Source organism: Symphalangus syndactylus, chromosome 8 (assembly GCF_028878055.3).
Source record: "Symphalangus syndactylus isolate Jambi chromosome 8, NHGRI_mSymSyn1-v2.1_pri, whole genome shotgun sequence".
Taxonomy (NCBI): Eukaryota; Metazoa; Chordata; class Mammalia; order Primates; family Hylobatidae; genus Symphalangus; species Symphalangus syndactylus.
In genome coordinates this window covers 49,593,510-49,617,404 of record NC_072430.2, presented here as the reverse complement: position 1 = coordinate 49,617,404, position 23,895 = coordinate 49,593,510, and the positions used below count along the sequence as shown (strand labels likewise).

Below are 23,895 nucleotides of genomic sequence, written 5' to 3'. Positions count from 1 at the left end.
GGTTTGAAGCAGGGTCTCGTTCTGTCACCCAGGCTAGAGTGCAGTGGCCTGATCTCAGCTCACTGCAGCCTCGATCTCCTGGGCTCAAGCCTCCCACCTCAGCCTCCTATGTAGCTGGGACTACCAAAGTGCACCGCCATGCCTGGCTAATTTTTTTTTTTTTTTTTTTTTTTGAGATGGAGTCTTGCTGTTGTCGCCCAGGCTGGAGTGCAATGGCATGATCTTGGCCCACTGCAACCTCTGCCTGCTGGGTTCAAGTGATTCTCCTGCCTCAGTCTCCTGAGTAGCTGGGATTACAGGCGCCCGCCACCATGCCAGGCTAATTTTTTTGTATTTTTAGTAGAGATGGGGATTCGCCATGTTGGCCAGGCTGGTCTCGAACTCCTGACCTCATGATTCACCCGCCTCGGCCTCCCAAAGTGCTGGGATTACAGGCATGAGCCACCACAGCCAGCCACTTGGCTAATTTTTTAAAATTTTTTGTAGAAATGAGGTCTCATTATGTTGCCCAGGCTGGTCTTGAACTCCTGGCTTCAAGCAAACCTCCCACCTTGGCCTCCCAAAGTGCTGGGATTACAGGTATGAGCCACTGCGCCTGGCCTATACTATTGGCTTTTAATGATTCACCCTAACCATTAGAGTCTGATAGCAAAACCTGATGAATCAGGGAAGGCTTCATGGAACTCCTGAGCTTGTTTTCTCTATTCACTATTTCATTTTTGGCACCTTCTTGTTGAATGAAACTGATGCCCTTCACAGGCAAGAGGATAGATTAGAGACCTATTTAAAGTTCTTGCTTTCACCATGCATGTCACACCCTGATACCCATCTTGAAAAGCCCTGCTTAGAAGGTCTTACTGGCTGGACACAAACACAGCTTGATTTGAAGCTGAAAGGCCTCCCTGGTTACACGTAAGCTTCTTGAGGGTCAGAGACATCGCTTAGGGCTTCTGTGCCTCCCAGTACCAAAGAGCGCGCACGCTGTTCCTCACGTAGGCGCTCAATTAAACCCTAATTGATTCGTTGATTGGGAACAACAATTATATCGTTGAAGTGCCTGGAAAGACAATCTCCCAGGGCTGCCAGCCAGCTGGGGGCTCAAGGGACAGGTGATTTCAAATCAATGTGCTTGCTCATCCCCAAGGCAAAGTTTAAAACGGATGACTGAAGCATTCTTTTAGAACAGTGCAAAATTGCAAACATGCAAATAGCCAGCAGTAGGGGGATAGCTAAGCTAACTGGGTTATATTAAGATTCTGGAAGACTCTACAGTTATTTTAAAAAGCAAGTATGTTGTCTATTTTAATACAGAGAAATGTGTATCAGGTACCAAAATGGGAGAAGCAGAATCTGAAAATAATGTAGAAATAAACATACACTTAGAAAGACAAGAAGAAAAGGTGACCATGTAGTAGCTCCCCACACCCCCCTCCCTTTTTTTGTAAAGTTCATTCAGCAAAAGGGATGGTTATAACAGGGTCATGTCTCTCATACTGTGTGGTGCCATGGGAGGAGTCCCTGGGCCAGATCACCAGATGACCCAGGGATCCCGGTGCTGCTAATTATGGACCACGTGGCCTTGAACAACCTACTCTCCCTATCCTCAGTTTGTTATCTGTGAGGTGTGAATTGTAACACTTGCTTTGCCTGTCTTCCCAGGTAAGGCTGTAAGGAAAATAAGAGTCTTTATCGGCCAGGCGCAGTGGCTCACACCTGTGATCCCAGCACTTTGGGAGGCCGAGGCAGGCAAATCATGAGGTCAGGAGTTCGAGATCAGCCTGGCCAACACAGTGAAACCCGCGTCTGTACTAAAAGTACAAAAATTAGCCGGGCATGATGGCGCACACCTATAGTCCCAGGTACTCGGGAGGCTGAGGCAGGAGAATTGCTTGACCCCGGGAGGCAGAGGTTGTGGTGAGCCAAGATTGCGCCACTGCATTCCAGCCTGGGCAAAAGTGAGACTCTGTCTCAAAAAAAAAAAAGGCTCTTTACCCCATGTAGTAGGATATTCATAGATTTCTGTGTAGAAATAATGATGTGTTTGACTATGGGGTGCTGACTGACACGTGGCTTATACAGCATATAAATGTTTTACCTTTCCGGAATCCAAAAAGTCTTGCAAAATCCCACGGGTTTGCGGTAAGGGATCACGGTCCTGTATAAAGCATTTTAGACATTTTTTATTTAACTCAACCTTCACAATAATCCTATAGAGTAGGTTTTACCATCTCCATTTTACAGATGAGAAAACTTGTGTCTGGACAGGTTAAGTAATTTGCCTTCCTATTCATTATAAATAGTACAGGCTAGATGAGGACCATTCTAAAGCCCATAATTTTGGTCATTATGACCTCGCCAGCAGAATTCCAGAAATGCTTGCTGGAGTGGCATCTCCTTGCATTTTCCTTGTGAAACGAATGAAGGAGAGTGTCTCTCCTAATAGTTGACATTGATTGGGTGCTAAGCACTCGACAATCATTGCCTCTTTTAATCTCCACCACTCTGGGAGGTCTAGACTATTATTGGCCCCATTTTCAGATAAGGAAACTGAGTCTCAGACAGGTTACATAGCATGCCCACGTGAGTCAGGAACCTGGGATTCAAACTCCAGTCTAATGACTCCAAAGCCTGGGGTATTGAATCTTTGTTGGGCAATCAGGAAGTTCCCAGGGGTACATGGAGCATAAACAGCACATTCCAGAAAGGCTGAGAAAGAGGGTGGTTGCAATCAGAGTTATGAACCTGGAGCAATCTAGCCCCTTCCATTTTCTGGTACTTTCCCTTCCCTCCCCCTCCCTTACCCTCACTCTCCCTCCTTCTGGACAACAAAGTCAGCTGTCATCTCAAGGATATGAAATGTAAGCCAGAATTGGGTGTCACGTGCCCTCAGCAGAGCCATACGAAGAAAAAAAAAAAACTAGAAACAATGCATAGTCAGAAGAAGAAAAATTGTTTCTTAGGCTGCTCAGGGCACATGCAAAGGCAGAAACAATGAGATAGTCCTGCAAAAGGTGCCATCTGGTCCTGCTGGTCAGCAAATCTGAGATCCTGGGAGAACAGATTGAGTGAAAGTCAGCAAAATAACACTAAATAACACCTGATGTCATTTTGTTTTTATTTCTGAAGGGATCCAAGGAACAGGCTTTCCCTTGGAGTTTGAAGAGGGCCAGGTGAAGTTCTGTCTCCTGTTCTGACCTTTGGCTTTGATTGGGCAGGTCAGGTTGTCCCTGGAGCTGCCCAGTGGGCAAGACAGGGAGGCTCTGGGCACCAGCTGTCCTTGACTGCCTGTCCCTAAAGAACTCCTGGGGACTCTACTGCAGAAAAGGACAACAGCTAAATCAGGCATAGGCTGTAACAGGCGAGGTCTTCCGGAGGTGGGGTAGGGGTTAGATGAGAGATACTAGCTCAGAGCATGAGCACCATTTCATGAAGGTTAGGATGAGGGAGTGTGAGGGTTAAAGATATGATCACAGGTGATGGTCACATGTTTACAAAGAAGTCAGGGTTGTGGCAGGGATCTGGATTGTCCACATGCAGAAAGTTCTCACTGCTGTATAGAGAATGCGGAAAGGGACTGGTTGCAACTAAGTGAAGTAATTTTCGTTTTTTTTTTTTTTTTTCAATTTTTAGAGAGCCAGGTTCTTACTCTATCACCCAGGCTGGAGTGCAGTGATCATAGCTCACTGCAGCCTCGTACTACTGGGGTCAAGCAATCCTCCTGCCTCAGCCTCCCAAGTAGCTAGGCCTCAGCCATGAGCCACCACACCTGGCTAATTTCTTTAAAAAACAGAGATAGGGTCTTGCTATGTTGCCCAAGCTAGCCTCAAACTCCTGAGCTCAAGCAATCCTCCCAACTCAGCCTCCCAAAGCTCTGGGATTGCAGGCGTGAGCCACTACGCCCGGCCAACAAAGAAATTTATTGGAAAGCTGTGAGGGGCACCTCACGGAATCAAAGGAAAGGCTGAAGAACAAACTGAGAGGACAACAGAAAGCCAAACACCTCCAAGGATCCAGGTAGCAGGAGTTATTGGACAGTCTGTTTAGGTTTTGTGTTGAGATTCAAATCAAGGGAAAGAGGTTGAGTGTTCTGGTTTGGGTTAGAAGGTCCATCCTTGGCCTGGGGAGAAGAGGACCCACCAATACCATAGCCAATGGGAAAGGGGTCATTTGGCAAAGCAGGAAATAACTGTATTGCAATTAGTAAGGAGCTTCCACTAGCTAGCATTACTAATTCATCTTGATTTGCCTGGTTTTGCCAGTGAAAGTTCCATGTCCTGGGAAACCCCTCAGTCCCAAGCAAACCAAGTCAGCTGGTCATCCTACAACCAACAGGGTGGTGATCCTGAGTTGGCTGTGAAAAATCCCTGTGGCAATGCCCAGAGGCAATGCCCGACTGGACATGGTGGCTCACACTTGTAATCCCAGCACTTTGGGAGACTGAGGTGGGAGGATCACTTGAGCTCAGGAGTTCAAAACCAGCCTGGGCAATATAGTGAGACCTCATCTCTATTTTTAATTAAAAATTTTTTTCAAATATATTAAAAACCAAAGGCAATGCCCACAAGACTTAAACGTGGATGTCTAATATTCCATTTTATTATGTTTGCTGGAGCCGGGTGTGGTGGCTCACACCTGTAATCCCAGTACTCTGGGAGGCTGAGGTGGGTGGATCACGAGGTCAGGAGATTGAGACCATCCTGACTAACACGATGAAACCCTGTCTCTACTAAAAATACAAAAAATTAGCTGGGCGTGGCAGCACACACCTGTAGTCCCAGCTACTAGGGAGGCTAAGGCAGGAGAATCGCTTGAACCTGGGAGGCGGAGGTTGCAGTGAGGCAAGATTGCGCCACTGCACTCTAGCCTGGGAGACAGAGAGAGACTCTGTCTCAAAAAAAAAAAAAAAAAAGATTGCTGTGCTGAGCTAGCATCTAACGCTGGCTGCTCTAGACCATCAGCAGAGTTAACTTTTGCACTCAGCCTAGGGGGAGGCTAGAATGTGCTCCCAGTGAACTCAACTCAACTACATCTGAGCTAAATACACCGAACTAAGTCTCAGAGAGGCTCAGTCTCTTGTCCAAAGTCATATAGACAGTAAGTGGTAGAGACAGGGTTAGAACGAAAGTCTGTCTGAGTCAATACCTCTGCTACCTCTTCCCTACCTTTGCCCTACTCTGGGAAGGTCCAATACTGCCAACAACCTTGAGACTCCAAGGATCCGTGGGACTTGAGCTCCCAGGTAGCTTCAGGAGGGCCTCAACAGGCCCAGCTCACAGAGGTTAAGGTGCATGATGTGGCACAGGGTGTGTGTGTGTGTGTGTGTGTGTGTGTGTGTGTGTGTGTGAGAGAGAGAGAGAGAGAGAGCAGCCCTGCATCTGCACCACCTGGCCTGGTGCAATCTACCCCAGGGTAGGAGTGCTTATGTAGCAGGTACAGAGAAAGTTTTGCCAAAACAAAACAGATCCGTATTTCCAGTCCCGCTGACCCCAATCCATGACCTCTGAGAGAACAGGATGGAGGCTAAGGGTACCTGGGACCCCAGGCTCTCCCTGCAGCCTACCCTGGCCTGTGCCCCCCCTCCTCAGACTGGGGTTTCCTGGAAGGGGCTGGGTGAGGCCCCACAGGTCTTCCTTAAAAGCACTCCATCACCCTCTGTCCATCACATCCATCACCCTCTGTCCCCCTGTGCCCACCCTCCAGAGCCCTACAGGCTCTGACCCCTGCCTGCTGCTCTCACCCACATCCTGTACCCTTCCTCACCACGCTCCAGCTACACTAGCCTTTTATCTGTACCTCAGACTCCTCGAGCTCATTCCCGTCTTTGGCTCTTGTACCAGCTGTTTCCTCTGCACAAAACACTCTCCCCATACCTTCACAGGGGGACTCTCATCACGATCCAGACTTCAGACTAAATAGCATCTCTTCTGGCAGTCCTTTTGGGACTACCCAGTCTAGAGAAGCTCCCTATTCATTTGCACACCACCCTGTTTTAATGTATCACGATCTGTTATTTTCTCAAGTTCTGTTCTCTGTGTGTTCTCAGCCTTCACACATGCTGTGCTTTCAACCTGGAGTGCCTGCTCTTCACCTCACCTCAAGCTTCACCCCCTGTCCTGGCTAAATCAGGCACAGAAATATTTCCTGATCTCCCCTCCTAGACCTGGGTTAATCCCTCTTTCCCTAACAGTGAGCCATCGGAGTTGTCGGCACCCTGTAATTCCACTGAAGGCATCCTACAGCAAGGACACAGGAGTCTGCCTTGCTCCCTGCTGTGCCGCAGGCCTAGCGCAGGGAGGCCCTGGTGCACAGCAGGTGAATGGATGACCAAAGTCAGCTGCGTTGACAACACTGGAAGAACATAGCCACTCTGCTGGTGACCGGCACACAGAGGGCTTCCAGGCTCCAGGACTGGGTTTGTAAACTGAAGGCAGAGCGAGGGGAAGCTCCGCCGAGACAGAAACCAATGTTGCCAGCTTTAAGTGAGCTCATCAGTCTCCAGTTGGGCTAAGAGGAGAAAGAGTGTTCCAGGGAGAGGTAACACAGGGGCTGAAGGCCCAGAGGCAGTCAGCGGGAGCTGCAGGGAGAACTACAAGTCAGTCTCCCTGGATGGCACAGGGCTGGGGCAGAGGCGAGAAATGAGGCCAAACCACAAAGGGTTTGTAAGCCTCGCTAAGGCGTCGAGCTTGATCCTTAGGGTAATGGGAAATCATTAAAGAGTCTGAAGTAGGGAGTGAAATGGTCAGATCTGCATCTAAACAGAAACTTCACAACAGGTACAGGTATGTCTTGGGATGCCTAAATCCTTGCGTTCCCTCCCAGATGACCACACACTGTGCTTCCAGCTCTCACTCCTCATGGAATTCCTAAGTGAGCACAAAATGCAAGGGCTTCAGCAGAAATCTGCTCCTCGACCCCTATACTGGGTTGAATGGTGGCCCACCCAAAAGATGTAGACATGTCCAAGCCCCCAGAAGCTGTGAATGTTACCTTATTTTGAAAAGGGGTCTTTGCAGATGTAATTAAGGATCTTAAGCTGAGATCATCCTGGATTACCTGGGTGGGCCCTACATGCAATGGCAAGTCTTTTTAAGAGACAGAAGAGGAGGAGGCCATGTGACCACAGTGGCAGAAATGGGAGTGATGCCGCCACAAGCCTAGGAAGCCAAGGATTGCCGGCAGCCACCAGGGACTGGAAGAGGCAAGGCCAGATCCTCCCCTAAAGCCTCAGAGGAGATGCAGCCTGCTGATGCCTTGATTTGACTTCTGCCTTCCAGAAGTGTGACAGAGCACAGTTCCATTATTTCAAGCTACTCATTTTGTGGTAATTTGTTACAGCAGTCCTAGGACCCTAACACAACCCCATACTCTAACTAAGAAGCTTCAGCCCCAGGACCCTTCGCCACCTGGTAGACCCTTCTAAACCGGAAAACTTCCTCTCTGTTTAGAAGCTGTAATTGTGACAGAGGCAAAGAGCCAGACCATATCATCTGCGAATCTCCTTCTCTGTACTGTTTGGCACTAAACGGCTACCTTTGCCCAAACCAAGAAAGTGTATTACCAGAATGAAACAATGGACGGATCGGTGGAGCTGGGTCTTTGGCCAAGGCCAGAAGACTCTAAGAGGGAAATGCTGGCAGGGCTCTGCAGGGATTAATAGTTTGGAAAGAGGGAGGAGGACAGTGAGTTGCTCTATGGTGGTGGGCACAGAAATGGCATGGATGGTTGTTGTCTAAATAGATTCCTGGCTTCAAGTTCCCAAAAGAGCCTGGGAACTGGTGTTCTGGAACACTCAGCCTGGCCTTTAGGGTGGGTTCACTAAGACTCCTCTTGTCAAGAGTTTCTTAAAGCACTCACTACGTGCTTCCTTTATTTGGCACTGTACCCTGCTAGGCACCTTGCAGGGCACAGTAAATGTCTGCATTTCTGGACAATAAGATTCCAGCCTGGGCCGGGCACAGTGGCTCACCCCTGTAATCTCAACACTTTGGGAGGCCAAGGTAGGTGGATCACCTGAGGTCAGGAGTTCAAGACTAGCCTGGCCAACATGGCAAAACCCCATCTCTACTAAAAATACAAAATAATTAGCCGAGCATGGTGGCACAGGCCTGTAATCCCAGCTACTCAGGAGGCTGAGACAAGAGAATCACCTGAACTCAGGAGGTGGAGGTTGCAGTGAGCCGAGATCGCGCCACTGTACTCCAGCCTGGGTGACAGAGGGGGCCCAATCTCAAAAAAAAAAAAAAAAAAAAAGATTCCAGCCTATCTCTGAAAGTATCAGAAATCAACCTATCAACCTTTGAGTGTGTGATAAGTGTCTCTTCCTGGAAGAATCCTTACCCAACCCTGTAGACAGCCAGGGTCCTCTGTTAGAGCTTCTTTTTTGGAGGATTGGTCAACGTTGTAATGTTATGGGCTTCCCTTCAACATCTTCAGCATCACAGGACCTAGCCTGGTCCTTGGCTCACTGCAGGTATCTCATAAGGAGTTGATGAGTTAAACAAGTCAGTTCTCAGTCCCATCTGGGTTTTCAGAAGGCACCGGCAGAAGGTTCTTATCTTGTTAGGAGAAAGGTTTCAGCTGGTAGTTTCAAACACTCTGAGGGCACTGACAGCCAGGGGCCCAGGTTTCATGCCAAGACAAGGAAATAGGATCAAAGAGAAAAGGCCCAGGGCAAAAAGAAGGCTGTGGGTGGGTAGGAGAGAGGGAGGGGAGAGCGTATCAAGGCTAAACTCAGCATTGGTAGAGGCCACAATTTCACAGCTCTCCTCCACTAGGCGGGACCTTGTGCCAATTGTCTTAAGTCTTGGCTAAGACGGCATTCTACACCTCCTTTCTTATAACTCCCTCTCTCTCCCTTCTCTCCCATTCCCAAACTTTTTAATTTAACTGCAAATAGCACCCACATGAGCTGGACTCAAAAGGCATCCAGAAACTCATTAAGTACAAAGGGGCATTGGACTCACCACAAATCCTGCCCCCCGTGGAAGGTCTCTGCTTATATTGAACAAAAGAGTGTTTTGCAGAGAAATGTGGTAAATCAGGGTGGCCAACTCTTTGCCAACAGACCTCTCCCATAAAACAGAGAAATAATGGTGACCATCTGAAATGGGAAGAAATGAGAGCATGCATGTGGGGCCTGAAGTTCAGTGCCTGGCCGCGGTCACGGTACTGGCAGTCTCGAGGCTAGCCTGGGAACCACAGCAGCTATTTCAATTTTTTTTTTTTTTTTTTAGGTGGAGTCTTCCTCTGTCACCCAGGCTGGAGTGCAATGGTGCGATCTCGGCTCACTGCAGCCTCTGCCTCCTGGGTTCAAGCGATTCTCCTGCCTCAGCCTCCCAAGTAGCTGGGATTACAGGCATATGCTACCAAACCCAGCTAATTTTTGGATTTTTAGTAGAGATTGGGTTTCACCATGTTGGCCAGGCTGGTCTCTAACTCCTGACCTCAGGTGATCCACCCACCTCAGCCTCCCAAAGTGCTGGGATTATAGGCTTGAGCCACCACCACACCTGGCCAGTGTTTCAATTTTTAAGACCTGGCTCCTCTAACCTGCTGTATGAGGAATCAGTCACTCCCTTTTCCTCTGTTTCCCTCCCTTGGTTGTACCGGGGCAGTGTAAACATTGCAGCCTTCTGAGATAGGCACCCAGGAAGACCAGGCAAGACTACGGTCATGTACTCACTGTCAGTAAACACTAGGCTTTCACAAAGTCCAGGCAGACTTCAGAAGATGTGGCTGAAGTCCTTAGTGTTAGCTCTCCTGGGGCATTTCTTTCAACAGAGTGTTGTTCGTACCCTTTGGATTGGGTGAGGGAGGGGTGGAGGAGGTGAGGAAGGAAAGTGTCAAGAAAGGCAGGCGCCCACTGAGTAGAGTAGGGAAGTAGCTGGCACTTTGGGAGGCCGAGGGGGGTGGATCACCTGAGGTCGGGGTTCGAGACCAGCCTGGTCAACATGGCAAAACCCTGTCTCTACTAAAAAATACAAAAATTAGCCGGGCCTGGTGGCATGCACCTGTAATCCCAGCCGCTTGGGAGGCTGAGGTGGGAGAATCACCTAAACCTGGAAGGCGGAGGTTGCAGTGAGCCGGGATTGCACAACTGCACTCCAGTCTGGGTAATAGAGCGAGATTCTGTCTCAAAAATAATAATAATAATAATTTCTTTTAAAAAAAGGGTCTTGGGCCCCCTCAGTCTTCTCGCTCAGGGACCTGCCTCTTGCCTCTTCTCTGAAGCTCCATAAAGGAGACCCTGTTTCACTTTGCTTGCCTTTCTTTCTATAAAATCTTGTTCTGAGAGAACTACCTTGTATATTTGTTTATGCTAACATGTAAATGACTGCTGGGGATTTATGCTAGCTCATTTTCGTAAGGTAAAAAGCTTTCAGTCAAAGAAATGAAAACCTTCAAGTGAGGGAGGCAGAGGGCCCTCCCGATGATTTAGAAAGAACACTGTCTACTCCATCCAGAAAAGCAGTGGGTGTTCTATAATCCAGCTGTGACAGGGGCCCCATGCCATTTGCGTTTAGCTGAAATTGCTGAGCAACTTCAAGACAGGGTCTCACTGTCACCCAGAGTACAGTGGTGCAATCATAGCTCACTGCAATCTCCAACTCCTGAGCTCATGTGATCCTCCTGATTCAGGCTCCTGAGTATCTGGAAATATAGGGGTGTGCCACCATGCCTGGCTTTTTTTTTTTTTTTTTTTTGTAGAGATGGTGGTCTCTGTATGTTGCCCAGGCTGGTCTCAAACTTCTGGGCTCAAGTAATCCTCCTGCTTCAGCCTCTCAAAGTGCTGGGATTACAGGTGTGAGCCACCATGCCCAGCCTGACTGAGCAACTTCTGAACCCTCCATCCTCTTCCTGGAAGGAGGAAAGTGGGCAGCGGCCTGGTGGTGGTGGCAGTGGTGGTGGTGGGCAGACAGGGAAGCTCAATGGAGCAGAGGTACATAAAGGGGGAGAGATTACTCCCTCCAAATGCACTTCTCCGAACAAACAGGGCTGCCAGAGAGGAGTGCAGAGCTGTTTTTTCGAAGCATGACTTTCAATGTAACATCACTTTCAAAGTAAAGGGCTCTGGCCTTCTATGTCTTTGGGGGTACCCTCAGCCACCCTACTTGGTCCCTCCTGCCTCATGAGATGTCCCAGGTCATGGCTGGTGTTTCCAGGAGGAGCTCGTCTCCTGGGCAGCTGCAGCCAACCTGCAGTCAACCTGGATACTGCCTGGGATCCCCCTCTGCCTGGGAGCGTGGCACCAAAGTAAGGCCTAGATCACATTATGCCACCTGAGAATTGGGGTCAGGGTGTGAATTCAGGTTACCAGAGAGTGTCAGAGCAGAGACAGCAAGAAGGATTGGCAGGGAGTGTCACTTGCCCCCTCCACGGGGCAGCCCCGCCCAGCAGCCCTCTTGGTTCAGAAGGGCATGATGCCAGGGTGAAAAGGGCCTGGCCTCCAGGAGGCCCTGAGAAAGTGGCTCCAAAAGAGGAAAAACAGATGGGCCAGAGCCAGTCCTGGAACACAAACACCAGTATATTTTATGTGCACAAATGTGAAAAGGAAGAGACAGAGGGACCAACGGAGACACAGAGCAGGCAATGGGCGCACAAACCGGTCGTGTGTCCTTCTCAAGAGCTGCCCAACTGGGAGACAGTCCCACCCACCTCAAAGGCCCTTTAGCAGAGCTGGGGCCTGCAGCTCCTCCAGGTTTGGGTGGCCTCAGGGTGGAAGGCACTCTCCCTGCCATGGCTCCCCTAAGGGCTGGGCCTCTCACCTGTCTGCATCCCAGGGTGATGCCTGCACAGCCCAGGGCTTCATAAATGCAGGTTCTCATGAACTGACCCACTCAGCAGCTGCCTCCCCAGGAGACCCATGCAGAGTGAGGGACCAGGACAAAAGGGCTTCATGGGGACTCCCTAGGTATTATTGCTGTGAATAAGCATAGGCCATTGTGACTCAATGGCATTGAAGAGGGGACAGGGCACATGGGATGCCTAGCAGATGTCAGAAGCAGTTCAACCATGCAGGGCAACACATTGCAATCTGTAACTCAGAGATGCTTGCCATGCCCAGTGGAGAGAGGCCCAGGACACCAGAGGTTCATGAACAGCCAGCAAACACTCCCCACCAGCACCCTTAATGCTTGGCAGGGCTGGGATTATTCCAAACTTTGAGTCCCTGGCAACTAAGGGATTGGGGCCCTGATACCCAAAAAAAGCAAGAGTCGAAGTGTGGGCTATCCCTGGTGAGATCTGAACCTGTAGATCCCGTGGTCAGGCCATGGGTTGTTGCCTTCCTTTGCTGGAGGTTTGATGCCTTATGAGGGGCAATTGGAGAAATGGGACACCTAGATGGAGCAGAAACACTATGCTGGATGTTGCCAGGCACACAGGCATACCCCCAGGACCTCCTGCACTTGGGAACTTATAGGACCCAGAGAGGAAATGGTGTCAGGGAATGCCCACAAGGCAATTTCTGGAGCAGCAAGACCTGGTGGGCCAACCAAGGACTTGCTCTGGCTGAGAATTATGGAGGCATCAACAAGCTGGCCACTGGACTCAGTTGTGGAACGCGAGTGTGAAGGTGGGTAGTGTGGTCTAGGGACCCACATGGAAGGCCTCAAGGGTTGCTGGCAGACTAAGACAACATGGAGTTGGAGAGAGAACCAAGGAAACAATTGCCCAGAGAGAACAGGGAAGCCAGACAATATTCTCCTCCTGGAATTTTCTCCACCTATAGATGGAAAACAATCTACTCCCACCGGAAGCCTGATTCTCTGTAACCCCCAAAGCCCTGGAATTGGGGCCACAATAAAATCAAAAGGAGGGCTGGCCGCTGCAGAAAGTAGTTCATCCCTGGATTTGAGGAGCCTGCCCAGGAAATAGGCTAGGAAATACCCTTCGTTCTGCTCTGGACACGGCTAACTGCAGAAAATCCTGCCAAAGGCAGAGTCTGCAAGCTTTTCTCCAGACCTAGGACACAACTGTGGCCCACCCCACCACATTGTGCACCCCACCACACCCTGCACAGTATGAGCAGGGCAGCCAGCAGGGAAGAGGACATTCTCTTCACAGGTGATACCGTCACTTTGTAATGATCCATAAAAAGGGGAAGGCTATTTCTACCTAAGAGTCCTAGTGTGGTCAAGAAGAGAGCATGTACCATGGGATGGGCCACTTTCTAACGGACCCTTCCCCTTGAGGAGTGAGAGTCAGAGCTGGAAGTAGGCTGGAGTGAGTATTTCACCTGTCCACTGCCAGCAATGGACCTGTCACAGGACAAAGTGGGGCAGGGGAACCAAGGTGTCAATGCCCATGAGTGTGGCAGGATTAATACTTTTAATGAGTTTAAGGAGTAAGCTCAAAGGGTCAGCCTTGCTGGGAGGAGTTTAGGGAGAGGGGCAGCCCTGAGGTTCTGCTACCAGGGCTGAGGCTATGGCAGAACCAGAACTGATATCCTCCCACAAAGGAGGCTCCAAGGAGCCTTCTACAGCTGCAAGGTCCTCCTCTCTTTCTTCCTCTCATTCTCCATCAGTCTCCAATGCTGGATACTTGGCTTCTCCATCCCATAGAAAGCTAGACTGCTCCGTTTTGGCTTGAAAATAAACCAGGCAGGGAATAGATGACCTAGAACTCTGCTTTTTCCCCACCGAACTGACTTGCCTCTAGGTCCCCACTGTGGATCCACAGGGCCTAACCCAGCCTGCCTGCGCATTGGAGGGGATCATTTGTTCTCAGCTGAGCCACTAAGAAGGGAGCACTGCCACAGCCCACTAGACCGGGGGTAGGGAGGTGTAACTCAGGAACTCCCCAGGCATCAGGCCAGCCGGAACAGTGGAGGGAAGGGCTGCAAGGGGGTGGCGGTTGGGGGTGTCTCAGGGCTCCATCTCCAGCAGCTCCTGTGCTGGCTAGGGAGCTGGCGGGGGCAGGTGTGGTGACCGACGTGGATAAAGAGCCGCGAGTGGTAAAGGCTTTGAAAACAAGACAGAAAAGGGGGAAACGCCACCGAACACACGGGGATTGAAACCTCCAAAAGCCCAAGGTTGGTGGGAATCCAGCACCACGGGGGCCCCAGAAGGCCAAGGGAGCAGCGCAGGGCCCTGGGGGAGGGTAGAGGAGCCAAGGGAGGGTCTCCCAGCCCTTGCAGACCAGCGTTGCTGCCACGCAGCCTCCTGGCTGCCCAGTCTCTCCTCGGCTGCAGCTCAGCAGGCCCCTGGGGAGGTATTGGTTGCAAGCAAGCACCTGAATATTGCCTAATGGAACCAGCCAAAGCTCAACTAAATCCAGATCAGAGGGAGGGAGGTCAGGCCTTGCCTCCCACCTGCGGCCCCATTCTCATTGTCCCTTAGCCAGGACAGGGCCTGCTGCTTCCAAAGTCAACTACATAGTCCATCGCTGCTCAGCCACAGGCCTCCTGGCACCAACCCCTGAGCTGGGCCGCGATCCATGGACCCTTCCCAATGTCCCTCTGCTGCCTCCACACCCCATTCCCCAACACCTGACCACGGCCCCCCAACACCGGCCCCCGCGGAGGTTAGGGGGCTCTGTGTGCCCTACAGGGCTGAGGCTTGGCTGGAGCAGGGCTTTTGCTGCATGGATGGGGCAACCTCACCAGCTTGGTCTCTTTGTCCATGAGTTCCATGAGGGATCCCCAGGCCCCCCACCCGCTTCCTACTCAGTCAGTCTTGACGTGGCCGTTGGCCAGGGCTAGGGCGCCGCTGGGCTCTCCGGGCTCAGCGTCCTTGTCGAAGCGGAGGCGGAGGGTGTTGCGGATGATGAACTGCTCCATGATGAGGGCCCCGCAGAACCAGGGCACGGCGTACTCCAGGGTGATGAGGCCCATGAAGTCAAAGTCGAACTGGGAGTAGTCCCAGGGACAGGCGTTGAACTGGCGCAGGATGAAGCCGGTGGTGAACTCCCACAGGTAGGTCCAGAGCGTGTAGATGAGGCAGCGCAGGAGCAGCGGGCAGCGGCCGCGCAGCCGCAGGTACATGCGCTCCACGATGAGGATGGAGGTGCCGTAGATGAAGAGGGCCCACACGCTCGTGACCCCAGGGAACTTCCAGTTCAAGTTCACCACAAACTCCCAGGCCGCCGTGAACATCACCTCGCAGAAGTAGCCGTGGATGGCGTACAGGTACCAGCGGGACAGCGCCGTCAGGGGCTCGGCAGAGGCCATGGCGCCGACTGGGGCTGGCTGAGGGGGGCACAAGAGAGACAGGTGAGGGCCGGGCGCGGTGGGTCACGCCTGTAATCCCAGCGCTTTGGGAGGCCAAGGCAGGCGGATCACTTGAGGTCAGGAGTTCCAAACCAGCCTGCCCATCATGGTGAAACCCCGTCTCTACTAAAAATACAAAAATTAGCCGGGCGTGGTGGCCCGCTCCCGTAATCCCAGCTACTTGGGAAGCTGAGACAGGAGAATCACTTGAACCCGCAAAGCAGGGGTTGCAGTGAGCCAAGATTGCGCCACTGCACTCCAGCCTGGGCGACAGAGTGAGACTCTGCCTCCAAAAAAAACAAAACAGCAACAACAACAAAACAGAGCAAAGAACAGAATAACCCACCCACCCCACTGACTTCTCTGCAACTCTACCCAAATGCTACTTAGAGGGAGGTGTCTGTACTCCCTACAGCTTTTTTGGATTATCTGTGGTCAGTTGAAGAGTCGGCTGGCCTGGTCCACCAATCAGCCCCATTTCTAGACTACTTGCTGATTTCTCAGCAGGCCTATCCACTGGGGACCCCATTTCTTCCTCCACTTCTTCTCAAACAGTTCTATGTCACTCATATTTCTGAGATGTAAGTGACTCATCACATTTGTCCTTGTGTGTGTGCATGCCATTTTTAAACCATGTTTAAGTGTACAATTCAGTGGTCTTAAGTACATTCACATTGTTGTGCAACTATCACCACCAACCATCTCCAGAACTTTTTCATTGTCCCAAACAGAAACTTTCTACCCATTAAATACAAACTCCCATTCCCCATACCCTCAGCCCCTGGCAACCACTATTCTATTTTCTGTCTCTATGAATTTGACTACTCTGGGTGCCTCATATAAGTGGAATCATACAAACATTGTCCTTTTGTGACTGGCTTAGCGTAACTGGCTTAGCTTTTACTTAGCCTAACGTCTTTAAGGTTCATCCATGTTGCAGCACATGTCAGAATTTCCTTCTTTTTTTTTTTTTTTTTTTTTTGAGACAGAGTCTCACTCTCTCGTCCAGGCTGGAGTGCAGTGGCGCTATCTTGGCTCACTGCAACCTCTGCACCCTGGGTTCAAGTGATTCTCCTGCCTCAGACTCCTGAGTAGCTGGGACTACAGGTGCATGCTGCCATGACCGGCTAATTTTTGTATTTTAGTAGAGACAGGGTTTCACCATGTTGTCGAGGCTGGTCACAAACCCCTGAGCTCAGGCGATCCTCCCGCCTTGGCCTCCCAAACCGTTAGGATTACAGGCGTGAGCCACTGCGCCGGGCCGGAATTTCCTTCCTTTTAAAGGCGGAATCATATTCCATTGTATATATCACCATATTTTGTTTATCCATTCATCCATTGATGGACACCTGGGTTGCTTCTACCTTTTGGCTACTGAGAATAAGGCTGCTATGAACACGGGTGTACAAAGGTCTGTCTGAGTCCCTGCTTTCAACTCTTTCAAGTACATATGCAGACGTGGAAATACTGGATCATATGGTAATTCTATAGTTAACTTTCTGAGGAACCACTGTGCTGTTTTCCACAGTGGCCACACCATTCTACATTCCCCATCAGCAATGTACAAGGCTTCCAATTTCTCCACATCCGCCCCAAACACTTGTTATTTTCTGTTTTGTTTTTATAATGGCCATCCTAATGGGTGTGAGGTGGTTCTCTCATTGTGGTCACATTTGTCTTTGCTCCATTAAATGGGGTTTTGGTGTTTGGTTTCAGTGTTGAGGGGAAACCAATGGATTGACACAGGAAAGAGTCCTCCCCAGTCCTTCTGGCTCCTTTCCCCTCCCCTCTTTTAAACCCCACCAGTCTTCAAGGCCCGGCTCCCATGCTGCTTCTCTCTACTTCCTCCTCGCCCTCCACCAGCGACTGTCCCATTATCAGGTGCCACCCCAATGGCTTTTTGAGGTATGTGCTCTTATGATCCAACTAGCCTGTGAACTCCTTGAGGACGGTGACTGTTTCACAGGCTGGTGCTTTGTGGTCTTGATGCAGGCCTCTCCTGGGCAGGCCCTCTCTAAATGATATGTCCTGTTCATGTGGAGGGAGGTGTGGGACTGCATCAAAAATGGGAAGGTAGGGCATGAGAATATAAATCCCAGCTCTGCCAGCTGCTAATGGCTTCATATCTCTGTCAATCCCCTCTCCAAGGTGGGAGAAGAGACAGAGGTTAAGGAAATGACATCTGTAGTATGCACACCTGTCTGGGAATTCCAGCCTCACATTTCAGCTGAAATAGGCCTGGTCACATTAATACCTACCCATCCTTGTGCATTGCTCTGTGGTCTTCCAAGCACTTCATTCACATTTTGTCATGGTTCTTACATAATTAAGATTCAGGCTGGGCACGGTGGCTCACGCCTGTAATCCCAGAACTGTGGGAGGCCGAGGCGGGTGGATCACCTGAGGTCAGGAGTTCGAGACCAGCCTGGCCAACATGGTGAAACCCTGTCTCTACTAAAAATACAAAAATTAGCCGGCTGTGGTGGCGCACGCCTGTAGTCTCAGCTACTTGGGAGGCTGAGGCAGGAGAATTGCTTGAACCCAGGAGGCGGAGGTTGCAGTGAGCCAAGATCGTGCCACTGCACTACAGCCTGAGCAACAGAGCAAGACTTCGTCTCCAAAAATAAATAAATAAGTAAATAAATAAATAAATAAAATAAAAAAGATTCATGTGAAGGTCAGAAAATTTTACTCCCATTTTTTTTGGAGTGAGACAGTTAGAGCTCAGAGAGGGGACATCATTTGCCCCATATCCCAGAGCCAGTAAATGGCAGAGCTGAGACTAGAACCAATATCTCTTGCTTTCTACTTCAAAACTCATCCCCTGCACATGACTGCCCATCTCTTAGACATACGTAGCAAATGTCACTCCCCTGCTCAAAAATGCTCGATAGCGGCCGGGCCCAGTGGCTTATGCCTGTAATCCCAGCACTTTGGGAGGTGGAGATGGGCGGATCACCTGAGATCAGGAGTTCGAGACCAGCCTGACTAATATGATGAAACCCCGTCTCTACTAAAAATACAAAAAAACAATGGATGGGTAGGTATTAATATGACCAGGCCTGCTTCAGCTGAAATGTGGTGGCATGCGCCTGTTATCCCAGCTACTTGGGAGGCTGAGACAGGAGAACCGCTTGAACCTGGGAGGTGGAGGTTGCAGTGAGTTGGGATCGCACCATTGCACTCCAGCCTGGACAACAAGAGCGAAACTTCATCTCAAAAAAAAAAAATGTTCGACAGCTCCCTATTTCCTAATGAAACACAACAGCATCCTTGGCCTGCCATTCAAGATTCTTCATGACCTTGCTCCGATTGACATCTTCAGCCTTTTCCTCACAATCCAACTCTTCCTTTCTTTCATCTCCATGCCTTTGCGGGTCCTATTCATTCTGTTAGGCGTGCCTTTCTTCTCTCACTTCCGTGAGTATAAACCAGCTTACAGGTTACCTTCAGAACAAAATCTCTTTCATTCCCCCAGGTCCCAAGTCCTCTCTTCCTCTTCTGAATTTCTACAGCACTTACTCTGTCTCACTCCCTTTGCTACACGTTATTTTCTGTTATATTATACTGAGAATTTTGGTCCCCGGCCAGACCTCTTTCCTGTGTGCTGCACCTATAGCTCCTGCTCTTCCCTAGACAGCTCCCCCTAATGTCCCACAGGCATCCCCAACTCCTTTCCTAAATCAAACCCATGGGCAGGTGTGGTGGCTCATGCCTGTAATCCTAGCACTTTGGGAGGCAGAGGCAGAAGGATCGCTCGAGCCCAGAACTCTTGAGTTCAAGACCAGCCTAGACAATGCAGTGAGACCCTGTCTCTAAAAAATAAATAAAATCAAACCCATTGTCTTTTCCCCAAAACCTGTTTCTCTCCTAAGACCCCCACCCCAATTAATGGCACCACCATGCACCCAGTTAGAACCAGAGGTCTTGAAGTCTGTCTGGCTTCCTCTGCCACATCCCCACTCTAACATGAGTTCCTGAGAGTGAGGGCCTTGCCTGCCTGGTTCAGCACAGTATTCCCAGTGCCTGGCACAAAGCCCAGCACACAGTAAGCATTCAAGACAAGAATAAAGACATTGCGCCACTGCACTCCAGCCCGGGCGACAGAGCGAGACTCTGTCTCAAAAAAAAAAACAAAAAAAAAACAAAAAAAAAAGAATAAAGACATTTCTTAGTTAGCAATTGCCATATAACAAATCATCCCAAAACCCTGGCCTAAAACAACTACCGTCTACTATTACAGCTCATGTATCTGTGGTTGGCAGATGGCTGGGGCAGTGTGGCTCCACTCCACCTGTCTCTCATCCTCCTCCGGGGCCCAGTGGACTTGCCTGGGCATATTCTTCTCATGGCAAGGACAGAGGCACAAAGCTGAGCAAGCCCAGCTGCACAAGTGTGGTTCAAGACCCTGGTTAAGCCATGCCCACCAACATCCCACTGGCCAAGGGAAAGCCACCAAGTCAGCTACTAACTCCCACCCTTACCACCTCTTAAATATCTTTGGGATCCATCCCCTCCTCTTCATTACTCTTATTGCTGCCACTGCTCTGGTTCACGCCCTCATCATGTCTCACCTGGATGACTCCAAAGGTCTCCCAGCTTTGCCTTCTTCCTTCTAATTCACTCATCACAGGATGAAAGAGTGTGTAGAAAAAACGCAACCTTTCTAAAATGCAAATCCGATGTTTCTCACCACTTGAAGCCCATGAGTGGATCTTCAACATCTACAGAGTAAATAAAGCTGAAACCCCTGGGGACAGCTGGCAAAGCCCTTCACAACTTGTCCCTGCCTCCAATCCTGTCCTCCAGATCTCTACCTTGCTGTTTTTGCTACCTGGGCCCCACCCAGGGCCGGTGAACCCTCCTTTAAGACCCAGCTCCACCTCTGTGAGGACTTTCCTAAGCACCCTGACTCCAGAGCTGTCTGCCCACTTCTGCACCCTCCCTTCTCTGCGGTAATAGTGAGCACTCTGCTTCACTGGATTCATCTGAACGCCAGCACCAGCAGCCTCCTGAGGAATACTTGTTTAAGATAGTGGTAAGAGAAAAAAGCAGGATTCAAAACTGAATATTCAACCTAACTCCGATTCTGCAAAGGCATGCATATGTGCACATATACAAAAAAATTAAACAACAATCATCTCTGGATGGTGGTATCATATGTGATTTTTTTCTTTATATTTTTCTGCATACTTTTTTTTCCTAACAAGTATGTATAACTCTTATAAAACTAAAATTTCATCTTAAAAAATGCTTATGGAGGCTGGACACGGTGGCTCACGCCTGTAAACCCAACACTTTGGGAGGCCGAGGTGGGTGGATCATGAGGTCAGGAGTTCAAGACCAGCCTGGCCAACATGGTGAAATCCTGTCTCTACTAAAAGTACAAAAATTAGCTGGGCGTGATGGTGTATGCCTGTAATCCCAGCTACTCGGGAGGCCGAGGCAGAATTGCTTGAACCGGGACCCGGGAGGTGGAGGTAGCAGTGAGTGAGATCATGCCACTGCACTCCAGCCTGGGCTACAGAGCAAGATTCTGTCTCAAAAAAAAAAAAAAAAAAAATGCTTGTGGAAGCTGGGTTCAGTGGCTCATGCCTGTAATCCCAGCACTTTGGGAGGCCGAGGCGGGTAGATTACCTGAGGTCAGGAGTTCGAGACCAGCCTGGCCAACATGGTGAAACCACATCCCTACTAAAAATACAAAAATTAGCCGGGCATGGTGGCATGCGCCTGTAATCCCAGGTACTCGGGAGGCTGAGGCAGGAGAATCGCTTGAACCTGGGAGGCGGAGGTTGCCGTGAGCCAAGATAGCGCCACTGCACTCTAGCCTAGGTGACAGAGTGAGACTCTGTCTCAAAAAAGAAAAAAAAAATGCTTGTGGAATGAATATGTATTCACCATATTCATATCTTGTGTATAGAAGGTGTTCAATGAATTTACTAAGCAAATAAACCCAAAGAATTCTGAAGTCACGTAAAATTATTGCAGGCTCTTCCCTCCTGGGTCATCCAACAACAAACCATGCCTCACAGGTCTCAATATGGCCGGCTGGTTAAGTTCAGGGACCCCAGATGATCCTAACTGCCTGGGTTGGAATCCTGGCTGATGCTTTCCACCTGTGAGACCTGATGGATGCTGCCCAACCACCCTGTGCCTCAGGGTCCTTGTAGGTAAAGTGAGGATATCAGAAGTAATGACCACAGGAGGCTGGTGTGAGGATGAATGAACTAGTACATATACACTACTTAAAATACAGCTAAGGCTCCAGAAAGGGCAGCCGTCATTTCTGGCACAGAGCCAGGCCTCTGGACAGCCCCTCCTGCTTTTACGCCACCTCCTACCCTATGCAGGGTCACTGTGCCCTGCTCTCGGCAGCCTCCAGGCAGCCCTTCCTGTCAAGCAGGTTAGGTCTTCATCGCAACCCTGAACACCAAGCTAGCGAGCCAAGAAATCGGGTGGCAATAATAACCCCACATACGGCCCTCAGGAGAACAAAACTCCCACAGACATCCAGGGAGAGTGAAGGTGAGCCTCCAGCTTCCCTGTGGCTACCAAGGGATGAATGGAAGAGGAAGGGTGTCAGAGCCAGCCCGAGGGGCAGACTTGACACGATGGTAGAATGAAAGGGGCACAGCCTCTCACCCCCTCACTTTATCTTATACCTCCTACCCCCAGGCAGGAGAGAACAGATCTAGGCTCCAGGGCAACACACTGAGGCGGACTGAGGGGCTGAGACAGATGGCACAGCACAGGGATGTGGAGACCTCTGGACCTCCTACCCCGACTCAGGCCCCATGACCTGCACATATCCCCCTGGCTCTTCCAACCCCCAGGGCCTGGGCTGAAGGAAGGGGAACCTCACGGGGCTCTCCTGCAGCAGCCTGACATGACTGTGTGGATCTCATCACTCGGGCCAGACCCCAGCCTTGAGGTGACTTTAAACCTTGCTCTTCTTGCCCCTGATCTCTCTGGGATGTCCCAGAACGGTTTCCCAGCTGGTAAGAGATGGGAGGGTCCAGTCTCTTCCCCAACCCCAGCAGGTAACTTGGGAGAGTCAGACCCCCAAACCCTCGGAGCAGAAGCAAGAAGAAAGGGGTAGCTGTCAAAGGGAGAGAGAAACCTAGGATCAGAGACAGCAAGTTGCTGAACAGAAGAAAGGACGGAGTTCATGCCTGTAGTCCCAGCAATTTTGGAGGATGAGGTGGGGGAATAGCTTAAGGCCAGGAGTTCGAGACCAGCCTAGGCAACATAGCGAGACCACCATCTCTATAAAACGAAAAAAAAGTAGCCTGGTTTGATGTGGTGTGCCTGTAGTCCCAGACACCAAGGCAGGGGGATCCCTTGAGTTCAAGAGTTTGAGGCTACAGTGAGCTATAATTGTGACACTGCACTCCAGCATGGACAATGAGCAAGACCCTGTCTCTTAAAAAAGAAAGAAAGAAAAAGAAGCGAGATGGGAGAGAGAGAAACAGGGTGTGCCCCAAGCCCAGATTCTGTTTCTGGGCAGCAGGAAGCCATGGGTAGTAGATGGAGGGGAAGCACACCATGGCAATGTCAGACAGTGTCCGAGGGCGGAACTAGGAGAACATAGCTGGTCCATGCAAGACCAGCAGGGGAAATGAAAGACCTGCGTCAGGGCAGAAGATGGGGTTGAAGAGAAAGGAATAGGAGACAGTGTCATTGGCTGAGGTGGCAGCTCCCAGTGTGGTGGGGAAGATGATAATATTAGAGGCTGGGCATTGACTTGGATGCGTTTTCAGAACCCCACTCTCCAAACCCATTTCTAATCAGCACAGGAGCTGTGCTTAACTTTGAGATAGGACAGGCTCACCCACCCGATACAGGGCCTGACAGGCCCATATTCCCTGCCCCGGCCTCCACCCACCTGACTCCCTTTACCCCTAGGCCCCTTCCACTAGCTCCTTGCTCAGCCCTGGGATCAGAGCCCCGGGAAAGCCTGCTGCAGGAAAAACCGGCAGCTCAGGGGACCTTGGCTTCTTTCTCCTGGTGACAAACAAAACTGTCCTGAGACCTGTGACATGAAGATAGGACAGCCCAGGAACAGAAATTCAGGGTGGATTGAAGAGGAGGAGAGTGTGAGCAAGGTTGAATGCAGGAGGACAGAGTTTGCAGAGCAAAGGACAGCTTCACAAGCAGGGTTTGACTGAACAACACTCACATCCAAGAGTCCTCATACCTGATGAAAGGGCCTGGGCAAACAGAGTCCCAGCGAAGGGCCAGGACTCAAGGTGACTTGTGAGGGCTGGGAACTACCCCTCCAAGGGAACAGGTGATGGGGAAGGGGAAGGGGAGCTGGCTTTCAGAGCCCTGCTCACTAAGAGCATCTCACCTGCTGCTCTCCGAGCCTGCTGTTCCACAGGGTGGCGGGGGACAAGACCAGCAGTTGAGAGGGGTAAAGAGGCTGCCATAAAAGTCTAAGACAGGCTAAAGGCAAAACCAGATGGAATAACTGCCATTGGTTTTGTCAAAAACTCCCATCTTGTTTCAGGGGGCTAAGGTGCCACAACACAGTGACTCTGGGAATTTTTGTCCAGAGAAGCATCTGGCCAGAAAATCAGGATTCCCCTCCCATGCAGCCGGGCTGGGAAGGCCTTCCGCTTTCACTCCACTCACTTCCCAAGCTTCACTCCCCATCCTCAGGCACCCCCATCACTACAGTTCCATGT

At 50.4% G+C, this 23,895-nt stretch overlaps 1 protein-coding gene across 6 annotated transcripts in view; it reads right to left on the bottom strand.

The window, feature by feature from the left end:
• Positions 1–11,506: 11,506 nt before the first annotated feature.
• The window catches only part of TMEM229B (transmembrane protein 229B), a 47,185-nt gene continuing 34,796 nt past the window's right edge, over positions 11,507–23,895 (bottom strand). For 4 of the 6 annotated variants that reach the window (XM_055289071.2, XM_055289070.2, XM_063644453.1 and 1 more), the window contains exon 3: positions 11,507–15,183. In XM_055289071.2, coding sequence (XP_055145046.1) covers positions 14,666–15,183 — 518 coding nt within the window. In that variant the 3' untranslated portion in view covers positions 11,507–14,665. Of the gene's footprint in view, positions 15,188–19,782; positions 20,052–23,895 lie in introns of those variants that run through there. The other 2 variants (XM_055289069.2, XM_055289072.2) reach the window with 2 other exon arrangements.